The sequence below is a fragment of the Eubalaena glacialis genome, chromosome 2, assembly GCF_028564815.1.
Source record: "Eubalaena glacialis isolate mEubGla1 chromosome 2, mEubGla1.1.hap2.+ XY, whole genome shotgun sequence".
NCBI classification, from domain to species: domain Eukaryota; kingdom Metazoa; phylum Chordata; class Mammalia; order Artiodactyla; family Balaenidae; genus Eubalaena; species Eubalaena glacialis.
The window spans coordinates 68,605,321-68,619,376 of NC_083717.1; the positions used below are offsets into that span (position 1 = coordinate 68,605,321).

Below are 14,056 nucleotides of genomic sequence, written 5' to 3' on the forward strand. Positions count from 1 at the left end.
AAAACTATGCTCAAGTGTTAAAGTATCGTTAAATGTGACTTACATCTTCCATATCAAGTGGTGTCAGTGTTCAGCCCAGAAATTTACTGATGCCACAACTGTGCACATTACCTCACTGCAACGCAATCTCACTCACTCTTTAGTTACCTGATAGCACCAAGAACTAAGGAATTAAGAGGAGGAGGTATTTTGAAGACTTCCAAAGGTGGGAGTTCTTTGTTTTGTACTGTTCGTTTTCGTGAATAAAAGTAAACATAACAATGGCTAATCCTTAAAAGAAAGGAAATGCCATACTGTTTAATGTGGGATTATCACATTCCCAAGGGAAAGCAATAAACAATCTTTAAATGTCAAAAATCATTGCCATGACAATCTTCCACCAAAGAGAATCTCCTAACCAAGACCACTAAGATATTTATGGTACTAGGTTCAGAACACTAGGAATATTTCAGAATGTTTATTTTTTGCCCTGGAAATAAACTGTTTTTCATTTTTGAAAGAGGAATCTATGACAGGTTATTTTCCATTGCCTGGGTTGAACAAATGTAGTTAAAGCTTCTTAATTTATGTCAATTTTGAAATATATTTTCCAGCTGAAGAACACTAGTAACTCACACATAAATTTCAGTTAGTAACTAGGATGCAAACATGTTGGAGATACATAAATATCGTAGGCTCAATATTTCAGCTCTTAGTCACGTTAACGCCAAGTGCTGGAGACGTGTAAGCAATACACCTGCACAACCATGTATGCTTCCCTCCGAGGGGAGAAGAGGGAGAACAAGAGGACAATAATGGGCTTGGCAGTGACCAGAAGGAGAGAGAAGGGCAACCAGGCTTTGTTTCATGTTTCTGAAAACACGCAGGGCACTAGGGGAACATGTATGCGGACCTCAATCTAAACAAAACTTTGGCTGCTTAAAGTTAAAAGTACTATTAGATAAATATGAAATATGGGGACCATTAAGATTATACATACAACATACATACATATGTTGCATATACATACAACACCAGATTCTCCTTAGCCATATATTGGATAGTTAAGGACTAGAATTCACACACTCTAGATGATGATCAGATGTCAAAACCAGATCAACTTACTTTTTCTAACTGTATTCAAGGGATTATGGGCTAAACAAGTAAGGCTTCCAGAAGTACCACCATACAGTCCTTGTTTTAAGGCATGCACATCTATTAGGCCACAAAGTTACAGGTGATATTAAAGGACAAGCATGAGGACCCAGCTTTGTCTTCTTGACATGCTCCACTACAAGTACTTGATTCATGAAATACCAATGAGGATTGGAGAGGTCAGCATGTGAAGGCACTGAATAAGCATCTGAGATAATTAAGATTTCAGCCTTCGAAACATGGACGGGAAGTGAACAGCAGTTAAGAAAATCAATAAGAGTCTTTTATTTGCGGTGACACAGATGTCTCAGTCAATAGAGCCTAATAGGCAGGCTTGATCGCAATGGACAGGCACCCTGCCTCCAAGGCTATCAAAGGGCTTCCTCTATAACAAACATTAAAACGCATTTATGCTGCTATTGAAGAATCGAGGACCCTGTAGGTAGCTTAATTTACCAGTGTATGTTTAAAAGCACTATACTATTTCAGATGTGTCCCTTTACTTGAATCAAAATTAGTGAGAAATAACTGGGCTGCCGGCCTGCTTATCCCTCACTGGCTGGAGTAGGTCATTCTGCTTTAGATGACCAGTCAACTAGGCAAACTGAGGGTTCCTGAAGCCCAGGAATTTTAAATGCCAAAGGTCTGCTGTGACTCTGTTCCCCTAAAAAGCCAGTGTTAGTTTCAGGACAAAAGAAGGAACTAAGGTGAGAAAGTAACAGTTTCTCTTTTTCTCCCTAAAGATAAAGAAAGAAACAGTCACCTCAGGATGCAGGGCCATTTCAACAACCCATGGGTTGACACACTTGTTCCGAACTGATTAACTTTTTTTACACCGCGCTGGCAGCAGGGTGTGTGCATGGTACTTCAATCTGCTGGGAGTGAAACCCATTAGCACAGTTTGAAAAACATGCTGCAAATTGTTCTGCCAATCAAATTAAGCGTGTAATTCATTTATGACAAGAAGAAATTTATAGACCCTTTATCTGTTTATTAAGTTTATGCATACAAAAACTAGACAGCACTAAGTTATTACTATAGTCTTAATACGCAATGACACCTACCTGGCCATTGGCTAATATTTTTTTCAGTTCAGCAGAAGACTTCTTCAAGCTGAAAAGAAAAGACACAGTTTTTAATGGCAAGTTCATCAGCACCTTTGAACACCACTGAAAATTCCAGACTAAAACACACTTTTGTTTTAGGTGTAGACATAGACTACACTACTCTTTAAATCCTTCTCCCTACATAAAATATTTTCTAAAGTAACTGGCCAAATGGCAAAGGTATCGATACGAGACTGAAACCCCGTTAGTAATCTAAAGCAATAAAAAAGCCTACTGTCATAATGAAGCTAGGCTATTGTATGGACTATTTCAGAGACCTCTTTTTGCTATTAGTTCTGCTGCCTCTGAGTAGCCTTACAGTGGTTATTTTATGTGGACTCTGTCATCTGCTAAGTATCAAGTACTTAACAATGCACTCTTAGAATGTTCACAGCAAACAAAGATTATAGAACTTCAAAAGATAAAATAATTTAAGTCCTGATTTTTTACTATAGTTAAAATTTACAATTCAGCTTCCTGGGAAGCAAATGTGTAATAGAAATAAATCCTGGTACTCACTAGCTGTGTGCTCTGGAACAAGACACTTATCCTCTCTGAACCTCAATTTCCCCTTTCTGTAAAATGGGGGCAATATCAACATTATAGTGTAACCAAGAAAATTAAATATTACAAAAAGCCCTAGCACCTGTTTCTTGCACATAGTAAGTATTGAATCCATTTTAGCTGCCTTCTCTTTCCTTTCTTTTCCTGTAGGTATGAAACCCAGCTTCCATAGGTATGTAAGAAATACGGAAATCTTCTTCTCTGGACATTTATGACTATGTAAACATTGATGTGGATGAGTTTAGGGAAAGTGGCCAAAGGATGCTGTGAAGTCCTTCTAGCTTTATTATGAGTTATACCTGTACACATCCACCCAGTTAGCAGAGTGGTGCATAAAATAATACCTCCTCCCATCAACGTTCTAATTTGAAATTTAAAGCTTGTTAACTTTATCCTTAATCTACTACTCTAACCCTCTACCCACCTGCCAAATTAACTCTCCTCCCTTTGGTAGTTATATGTAGATACCTTTCTTCCCACCACACCCTCTCCCAAGACTGGAAGCTCCCTGAGAACAGATACCACATCTTACTCACCTCTCTATATATTCCATTTCCTTCCCACTCTTGAACCTAGCCCAATGACTTGGCACATACTAAGTGTCTGATAAATGATAGTCATTATTCTGGTTATTATATGGTAGTAACACACACACACACACACACACACACACACTCATTTGGTACCTTTAATAAGTTATATTTGAGAAAACCTCAGACTTCAAGTTTGACCACACTCACCATTCCAAGTTATAATTATTTTTCTTAATAAATACTTCTTAAACTTCTGCTATGGTCAAATGCAAACTATGGAGCCCTAGTCTCTACTTTACCCAGATTTTATAAAACATGCCTTCAGCCAATGATTCTAAACTTTAATAACATCCTCCCAAGTCTAAAAATTCATGTACTCAAGTGGCAATTAAGAATACTGCAGAATGGGACTAAAGCTGAAATACATCCCCCCCAAAATAAACAACTGCCTAAGATCAGTCCAGTTGAAAACAAAATATTAGCCTCTACCATTTCCTGAGTGATGACCATGTGCCACGCACTGTGCTAAATGCTACTACTTAGTATCCTGATCTAATCCTCACAGTAACTACCCCCTGTGGGTATACCCTGTGGGGGAAAGTTATTCCTGATACATAAAGAAAACTAAGGTACAGACCTTGTTCAAAGTCTGTCTGTCTTATACACATACTTTTTTTTTCTGGAAAACATTTGGATCCTGATATTGCCATAAATGGTCCCAATTTAATATTTGCAATTATTATAAAAACAGAAATGACCAAACAATGCTCAGGCAATGTTTCTCCACAGATATTCCATTATGCCATGCAACTTGAAATAATAACATTTTGATTCATTGCATTTACAAAACACCTTTCATCCAAGAAACAAAACGTGATTCCTTAAAACAACTTCATCAATCTTCTTAACACCAGAGGTAGATAGATGGAAAATTTAATCATCCTAATTTTATAGAAGGAGAAAGCCAAAATGTTTAGGAAAGGCTGTGCCTTGGCAGTGGGACGTGAATTCAGTAATTATGGTTTAGGAACACCATGTGGATTAGTAAGCTCAGTTTAATAAACATATCCACCTAAGGCAAAGACCAATTCATGCTTTGAGAGTAACAGAGGAAAAAACTGATTTTATTCATTATGTCAATATCTGGCTATGAACTTTGTCTGGTAAAAAACTATATTTATATATCCTGGCAATTCCTTTGTGCCCCAGTTTACTCAATGTTTTATTTTTATTTATTTATTTATTGGCTGCATTGGGTTTTCGTTGTTGCACACGGGCTTTCTCTAGTTGTGGCAAGCAGGGGCTACTCTTTGTTGCAGTGCGTGGGCTTCTCATTGCAGTGGTTTCTCTTGTTGCGGAGCACGGGCTCTATGCACGCAGGCTCAGTAGTTGTGGCTCGCGGGCTCTAGATCACAGGCTCAGTAGCTGTGGTGCACGGGCATAGTTGCTCCACAGCATGTGGGATCTTCCTGGACCAGGGCTCGAACCCGCATCCCCTGCATTGGCAGGCAGATCTTTTTTTTTTTTTTTTTTTTAAACATCTTTATTGGAGTATAATTGCTTTACAATGGTGTGTTAGTTTCTGCTGTATAACAAAGTGAATCAGCTATACATATACATATATCCCCATATCTCCTCCCTCTTGTGTCTCCCTCCCATCCTCCCTATCCCACACCTCTAGGTGGTCACAAAGCCCCGAGCTGATCTCCCTGTGCTATGCGGCTGCTTCCCACTAGCTATCTATTTTACATTTGGTAGTGTATATATGTCCATGCCACTCTCTCACTTCGTCCCAGCTTACCATTCCCCCTCCCCGTGTCCTCAAGTCCATTCTCTACGTCTGCATCTTTATCCTGTCCTACCCTTAGGTTTTTCAGAAAAAAAAAAATTTTTTTTTTTGATTCCATATATATGTGTTAGCATACAGTATTTGTTTTTCTCTTTCTGACTTACTTCTCTCTGTATGACAGACTAAAGGTCCATCCACCTCACTACAAATAACTCAATTTTGTTTCTTTTTATGGCTGAGTAATATTCCATTGTATATCTGTGCCACATCTTCTTTATCCATTCATCTGTCAATGGGCACTTAGGTTGCTTCCATGTCCTGGCTATTGTAAATAGTGCTGCAATGAACATTGTGGTACATGATTCTTTTTGAATTATGGTTTTCTCAGGGTATAGGCCCAGTAGTGGGATTGCTGGGTCATATGGTAACTCTATTTTTAGTTTTTTAAGGAACCTCCATACTGTTCTCCATAGTGGCTGTATCAATTTACATTCCCACCAACAGTGCAAGAGGGTTCCCGTTTCTCCACACCCTCTCCAGCATTTATTGTTTGTAGATTTTTGGATGATGGCCATTCTGACTGGTGTGAGGTGATACCTCATTGTAGTTTTGATTTGCATTTCTCTAATGATTAGTGATGTTAAGCATCCTTTCATGTGTTTGTTGGCAATCTGTATATCTTCTTTGGAGAAATCTCTATTTAGGTCTTCTGACCATGTTTGGATTGGGTTGTTTGTTTTTTGATACTGAGCTGCATGAGCTGCTTGTAAATTTTGCAGATTAATCCTTTGTCAGTTGCTTCATTTGCAAATATTTTCTCCCATTCTGAGGGTTGTCTTTTCATCTTGTTTATGGTTTCCTTTCCTGTGCAAAAGCTTTTAAGTTTCATTAGGTCCCATTTGTTTTTGTTTTTATTTCCATTTCTCTAGGAGGTGGGTCAAAAAGGATCTTGCTGTGATTTATGTCATAGAGTGTTCTGCCTATGGTTTCCTCTAAGAGTTTTATACTGTCTGGCCTTACATTTAGGTGTTTAATCCATTTTGAGTTTATTTTTGTGTATGGTGTTAGGGAGTTTTAATTTCATTCTTTTACATGTAGCTGTCCAGTTTTCCCAGCACCACTTATTGAAGAGGTTGTCTTTTCTCCATTGTGTATTCTTGCCTCCTTTATCAAAAATGAGGTTACCATATGTGCGTGGGTTTATCTCTGGGCTTTCTATCCTGTTCCATTGATCTATATTTCTGTTTTTGTGCCAGTACCATACAGTCTTGATTACTGTAGCTTTGTAGTATAGTCTGAAGTCTGGTAGCCTGATTCCTCCAGCTCCGTTTTTCTTTCTCAAGATTGCTTTGGCTATTCGGGGTCTTTTGTGTTTCCATACAAACTGTGAAATTTTTTGTTCTAGTTCTATGAAAAATGCCATTGGTAGTTTGATAGGGATTGCACTGAATCTGTAGATTGCTTTGGGTAGTAGAGTCATTTTCACAATGTTGATTCTTCCAATCCAAGAATGTGGTACATTTCTCCATCTGTTGTATCATCTTTAATTTCTTTCATCAGTGTCTTATAGTTTTCTGCATACAGGTCTTTTGTCTTCTTAGGTAGGTTTATTCCTAGGTATTTTATTCTTTTTGTTGCAGTGGTAAATGGGAGTGTTTCCTTGATTTCTCTTTCAGAGAAAGAGATTTCTGTGCATTAATTTTATATCCTACTACTTTACCAAATTCATTGATTAGCTCTAGTAGTTTTCTGGTAGCATCTTTAGGATTTGGCAGGTGGATTCTTAACCACTTTGCCACCAGGGAAGTCCCTCAATGTTTTATTTATCTGCATGGTCACAGTGACTTGAGCTATCCAAAAATCACTTTTAAAAACACTTTAAAATTTAAATGTGATACAATTGTAATCTGGGAATGACATTTTAAGGGGACACTGAGATACCCAAAGAAGAGTAAAAGGGTGAGGGGACCAGAAATAATGTTGTATCAGAAAAGCTGAATGAGTTGGGAGAATTTAATTCAGAGACAAGATTTAAAGGGAATGTAAATTCATTTGTCCACTCATTTATTCAAGCATTACTGACTATCACCTATGTGCCAAGCATCGTGCTGGGAACTGGGAATTCAACAATGAATACATCTGAGTAGTATCCCATTGTATATATGTACCATATCTTCTTTATCCATTCAAAACCATAATGGAAAAAAATATGAAAAAGAATATATATATATGTATACATATATATATATAACTGAATCACTTTGCTGTACAACAGAAATTAACCCATTGTAAATCAACTATACTTCAATAAAATAAAACAAAAAAAAGCAATGAATATGCTACAGTCACTGTCCTCAAGGAGTACCGAAGCTATTGGGGGACAGGGGTGATTATAATACAATGTGCTAACCACTACAGTAAAAGCAAGCACAGGGAGATATTGGGAATTCATAGAAGGAGTACCTGGCATAGACTGGGAGGTGGGAAATAATCAGGGACAATTTTCAGAAGAAGATAACATCTTTGTTCATCAAAGATGATGAAGGTTAGCCAGAATGAAGGCGAAGAAGGGAATGGATTCAAAGAAGAAAGCAGGAAAGAGGCAGCAGTGGATGTGAAGGCCCAGTAGTGAGAGGAAATGTGATCCATTAAGGGGACCATGTATTCATCAACAAAGCTGGACCATCAGTTGGAAGGGGGGAAGGCAGGCTAGGGGGCTAGAGTGAGCAGAGGACCCACACGTGGCAGGCCATGGCTCACCTGCTGTGGAGGGTACAGTTTGTCCTGAAGGTTGTGAGGAACAGTAAAGGGGGGAATGATGGGTTCAGAACATGCACTAGCAAGATCACTCTGGCTGCAGCGTGGAGGAGGGACTGCAATGGGGCAACACGGGAGGCTATCGCAGTAATCTAGGGAGCCTGATCTACTTTTGCAACAACAGAGATGCTGGCAAGTAGACAGACTCCACAGTGATTCAGAAGGTAGAACCTATAAATGTAGGGAATGACTGGATGTGGGGCTGAGGGAGACCCAGGAAGCAGTGAATGATGCCTGGTGGGTCCCCTGGAGTTAGCATCCGGGTGGACGTGGGAGAATTTACTGAGACAGGAAACCTAGGAGAAGAAGTATGTTTGGAGGGAAGATGACTAGTAGACCTATCACCTAGAAGAGGGAACAGCCCTGTTCTGAGGGCTAAACTCAATCTTTACGAGTGGGTGCTAAAGGGACACAAATCTCAGCTCACGAAAAGAACGTTCTGAGACATGGCTACATGAACATGGAATGGGTGCCTCAGCCAATAAAGTGCAATCCTGCCACAGGGCTGTTCAGGAAGAGCCTGGATGACCATCTGGCAAGGAGTGGGGAGTCGGGCACCTAAGGAGAGCAGGATTAGATGGGGGCTTCTCCTTCTCATGCTTCACACCACAGGCAAGAGTCTTCTAAAAACACAGAGCTGGCCATGGCACTCTGCTGAAAGTCGTCTAACAGCTTGCCAATATGCTGAGGGGAAAACTCAACCACCAGGCCCCAGTAGCCAGCTCCCGTCACCTCCTTTTCTCCTATCACTCCTACTGTTCTCCCCGCCTTTCCATTCCCTCCCCCAGCCCAGCACCCCTCCCTGGGCTCCAGCCTAACTGGCCTCCTTCTGAACACATGGAGCTCCTTTTCCACACAAGGGCCTTCACTTACACTCTCCCCACCCTCTGAAATGCCCTTCTCTGGCTCTTGATGTGGCTAGGTATTTCTCATCCTTCAGGCCGAAGTGGAATGCCACTCTCCCCTGGGCACCCCGTCCAAACCTAAACACAATCCTGCCCAGTATTCTCTCACTTCAAAATCTGCTTGTTTCCTTCATAACACTAATTATAAAGTATAATTATTTGTATACTGGGGGGAGGTGGTCTGTATGCCTATGAGACAGCAAGCTCCAGAGGATAAGGACCACATTGTATTCCTAGTGGGTAGGACAGCACTGAATAAATAGGAGGCACTCAATAAATACTTTTGATTAGTTATCAATATGGGGCACAGAACATGGCCAACCTAGGGTGGCATATTAAAATCACCTGTAGGACTTTTTCAAACTGCATTCCTCCCATAACAAAAATCACTTCTGGAGCAAACTACCATTACTATTTGGGAGGCTGTCATATCCCTAAAGGAAGATGCTGCAACAAAGGGCTGAGAATCACTAGATCAGAAAGTCTCTTTCCAGCCCAAAGATTTTATAATACTCTGTGAATATAAATGATAGCTTTTAAAAAGCCAAGCTAATTCACTTTGGTTTTGGTTAAAACCGAATCTGAGAGAGTTGAAAAGTTAGCCTGCTGCTCCTCTGCCTTACTGTCTTTTTCAACTCCATCCTGCTTTTTATACCATGATGAACTTTGACCTAAAACACCAGGAAAAGTCCTTGTTTTCACTCAAGGCTAATAGTCAGTCTGTCTGAATAACATTTTTTCTAGAAGTAGTGGTAATAATTAAAGGCCCTGCCCTCTTCGAGCTGAATGTAACAAGTGACCCTCAGTCCCCATGCCTCTACTCGGTGGACATGGCTCTCATGCCCAACAAGCATGAAAAAAGAAGCCTCAGAGCATCGCCTGGCAGGGCCAAGCACTTGGATGAGGACTAAAAGACCTACCCCTCAGGACCACAAGACAGATGATCCACTGGTGAATAACCAGTGGATGTATTTTAACACAGAATAAATTGTTTAAGAAGGAAACACACTCTAAGAGTAGTGTGTTCATAGCAGGAAAGCTGTGGGTAAGATATACTGACACTACAATAAAGCAATCAAGGAAGTGACTTTTGGGGAGGGGACAGGAGAGTAGAGAGAGAGTCAGAAGGAGAGACTTTAAATTACCTGCAGTAAAGCCCAGTGGCAAAAGAACCAAGACGTTGGGTGGAGGGGGTAAGGAGGGGCATGGAAGGGAAAGTAGAAGCCTAAGCTACATCTCAGCAGATAAGGGCTGTGCAAACACTGACTACTGCCCTAAACCCAGAAAGACCTGGGCACACAATGGAAGGGTGATCCGGCTCAATGATGGCTTTTCAGTCACCAGTGTGAATACATACACACAGAGCAATCACCTTCAAGTGTCATCTTCAAGTACAGTAATAAGATGTTAACCAGCTGAATAACTGAATATATAACAAATATGATCTAGAATTCTTTCAGCTTAAGCAGGTCCTTCTACTTGAGAACCTTAATCTTCTAGAAGTAAGTTCTCAGGCCTGTCAGAAGAACACTTTGAAGAGGCTCAAGTCTTTAGCATCCATCCCAGTATGGGACAGTGTTAGCATGAATTAATGAAAATTATCTTCCTTCTGTAATAGCTCAATCTCTTGTGCACCAAAGATACATAAATGGACAACTTGGCTGGTCAATTTAAATTTCACCACGTTACTCTTTCCTTGCCTCTTTCTGGGAAAGATGTCAGTGGAGCATGACACTGCCAAAAGATGGACAAGCAAGACAAAAAGAATAAGCATTATACAAACCAGATCATCAAAGCATGAAAACAGTCAAAGGCACTGAATCTTCTGTTTCTGCATAATCTGGAGACTGAAGGAAAACCATTCCACAGACCAAAATAAATAGTTCAACATGTCTAATTTTATCTTTCTCTATGAGGTCCTTTCTTTTCAGTCAATACATAGCTAGGGTTTCTTAACCGGTCAGATTTCTTCTTAGCCACATACACACTTTTGAGGTCTTATAAAAAAAAGAGGTGTCATCCCACAAGCCTCTTCTCCACTCCCAACTATGTAGATATTCATGCTTAGAGGCACATGTCACTCGCTTGCTCTCACCTATTGCTTGGAAGTGAATCTGAGACTGCTGGGCTGCTGTGTTGAGAGGATCCAGCCCGGGTATTCACCTACATGTAAAGAAAGGATCTTGATCAGTCTGTGTTCTGAGGACACAGTTCTAATTAACCTGTAATTTGCCACAAATTTCTCATTTCACTATGAAGGTTAATTAGCTTTTTACTAGACAGACCCATGGTTGGAGTCTATTCAGTATATAGGTTATAAAAACTGTACAACCTGTATATTACATAATACTTTGTTCCCGTCATTATTCAAATACTTAAATAGTGCTGAAAAAGGGAGAGGTAAACTGGGGACATTTTCAATTCACTGTCTAGAATTGAATTCAACTCTAGTGAAAAAATTCAGTTCACTGTTTCTTTTTGTTTTATATAAAAAACAGTACATTCAAAAAAGTATATTAAGAATACATCCAAGGGTTAGTAGTGAACCTCACGATATCATACCCCTCCAGCTTTAAAACCAGGCAGAACATTGCAGAATGTTTCTTATTCACTGAAAAATGAGGTCCAAGTAATTAATTATAAAACGCTTGAGTCTAATAGCCAGTTTTTCTTTTAAATGTAAAGCCTTAAGCAGAAATCCAGAATTCAAAATATGCAGAACAATGAAAGGACATTAAATAGATATATGTTTCTAGCATAAACATGTCAAAAGAAGAGGGGGGTATTCTGTGTGCAATATGCTTATGTGCTTAATTAATCACTGAAATGAAGTCTATATTTTTCCTCAAGTAAATCTTTGTGGAGACCAGTACCCAGGGTCATCCTGAAGAAACAGACCAACAAAAGAATTCCAAATAATAATAATTTTTTAAAAATACGGCATCAAAACCCCAATATGTACACATATTGAACAAATACTAATGAATCCCCCTCCACATCCCATTTAAAAAAAAAAAAAAAAAAAGGAACGCTTGTCAGAGCTTGAGAAAGTGCAGTTTTATTTGACATTTCAATAAGTGGAACACAGCATTACAAATCCATCTAACTTTACTGAAACAATTATTGAAATTCGTACCTTCAGGCCATGTATGTTCCGTTCCCCAGGAGGCTTGCAGGCTGAAACAGTAATTGACTAAATTGTAGAACACATCAGGGCCATTTACAAATTTGCTCAAAATGAATCGTTTAAAAAGAAATGAGGGTGACACCAAAATTAGCAGAGAGAAATGATTGAAAAGTGGCTCCCAAGACCCAAAGTGGGAATTATGAACCAGGGTTTTTAACTTGCAGGAGTGAGCATTTATAAATGCAAAGAGCTTTCTGACACCACCTCATATAAATTCCAATTTCTGCTTAAAACATATAAAAATCAAGTTAACTGAGCTAAAATGATTAGATTCCTTTCATAATTCAAATTTCTGCAATCATCTTTCCTCACTCTATTACACTGTATATCTGTTATCACTTAAGACTACAATGAAAATAGCTAGGGTTTTTGGAGGGGAGTGGGAGGAGGGTCTTTTAATGCCAAAACAATTGCTAGAGATTCTAAGATGAAATATTTAAGTTTGAACATCAGTTTGCAAAGCAGTAAGCAGTCAAATTTGTTAGAATACAGATATATCATTAATTTCATGACATTTCTTGCAAATCTTGACATTTGCTAATATTTAAGTCTAAACATAAAGCAGTACCAGGGAAAATAATATTAATTTCCTGACACCATCTTGAGTTACAGGTTAGTACTTTTCCAATTCAGCAAATGCTTCTTCATCAAATGTTAAAAAAAATAAAGTGCTTCCTGCCCATGTTATAGGCTGCTTCCATCTGAAAACTACAGTGTCCTACATATTATATGTTAAGGGGCCGTCAATTTTGATTGATTGTTTGGGAAAGGATGAATTTGATTTTTTTTTTTTTTTTTGCTCCTTTCTCAGATGTACATGTATTTTCCTCTGTTTCTGACAAGAAATAGAGCTGTTTAATAAGAAGAAGATGTGGCTAATAATTACAAAGCACATCAGTTGCTTTAGTTTTGCGTATTTCAAATATATTCAAAGTTATTATGTTATTTTCCTTAAAAAAAAACTAAACCTCAATAAAGGATTTTTATTTGTTTTTCTAAAATACGTTAAAATTAAGACTCCAAATCCTCTTTCCTAAAGATGGAAATTAACTTTTTGAACAAAACAGCAGTCACATACATCTGATGCTTGGTCCTTTAGGGACCATTAGTACTTCCTAAGACAACACTTCAGAGCATTTCCTCTGAAGTAGCCTGTGCATTATAAACTTCATTTAGTAAGAAAGTGGCTAACTAAGGAATTAGAGACAGGCATCAACTCTTATCTCCTACCTTAACATCTGCCTCATTCCTCAACTGGCTTCTTAAATCTTTATGATTGGAAATCTAAACAGTACTCAAGGGACTTCCCTGGTGGCGCAGTGGTTAAGAATCCACCTGTCAATGCAGGGGACACGGGTTCGAGCCCTAATCCTGGAAGATCCCAGATGCCGCGTAGCTGAGCCCGGGTGCCACAACTACTGAGCCTGCGCTCTAGAGCCCGCAAGCCACAACTACTGAGCCCGCGTGCCACAACTACTGAAGCCCACGCACCTAGAGCCTGTGCTCCGCAACAAGAGAAGCCACTGCAATGAGAAGCCCGCGCACAGCAACAAAGAGTAGCCCCCACTCACCGCAACTAGAGAAAGCCCGCGTGCAGCAACGAAGACCCAATGCAGCCAAAAATAAATTAATTAATTAAAAAATAAAATAAAAAGTAAACAGTATTCAAAAAAACCCAGTAACCTCATATTTCCTAAAGTTGTGGAGTCAGAAGTTACTGTAAAGCTAGTGAATTTTCATACTTATTAATAGTTAACGTATCTTTTAACTACAAAGAGAACTTAGCCCTGAGCTGGGAGTTACTATCCAATGCGATTGTGCCACTTGGAATGAGAAGACCTGATGTTAGAAGAGCATTGTTTTCTCCTGTCCTCTGATTTGCTCAGTCTAGAGATTCTTCTTCACATGGGGCCTGACCACAGAATCTAAGGTCTAAGAGCCTCTAACCAACTCAGTAGACCCAGGCAATATACCCAATGTCTATACTCTAACTGTAAAAATCTGTATAACCTCTAAATTTA

At 39.2% G+C, this 14,056-nt stretch overlaps 1 protein-coding gene across 6 annotated transcripts in view; it reads right to left on the reverse strand.

Annotated features, from left to right (window-relative positions):
- MAP2K5 (mitogen-activated protein kinase kinase 5) overlaps positions 1-14,056 on the reverse strand; it is a 264,152-nt gene that overhangs the window by 212,234 nt on the left and 37,862 nt on the right. For all 6 annotated transcript variants that reach the window (XM_061181974.1, XM_061181976.1, XM_061181973.1 and 3 more), the window contains exons 5-7: positions 11,985-12,025; positions 10,944-11,011; positions 2,199-2,247 (exon numbers count right to left, since the gene is read on the reverse strand). In XM_061181974.1, the coding sequence (XP_061037957.1) occupies positions 2,199-2,247; positions 10,944-11,011; positions 11,985-12,025 (158 nt within the window). The remainder of the gene's footprint in view (positions 1-2,198; positions 2,248-10,943; positions 11,012-11,984; positions 12,026-14,056) is intronic.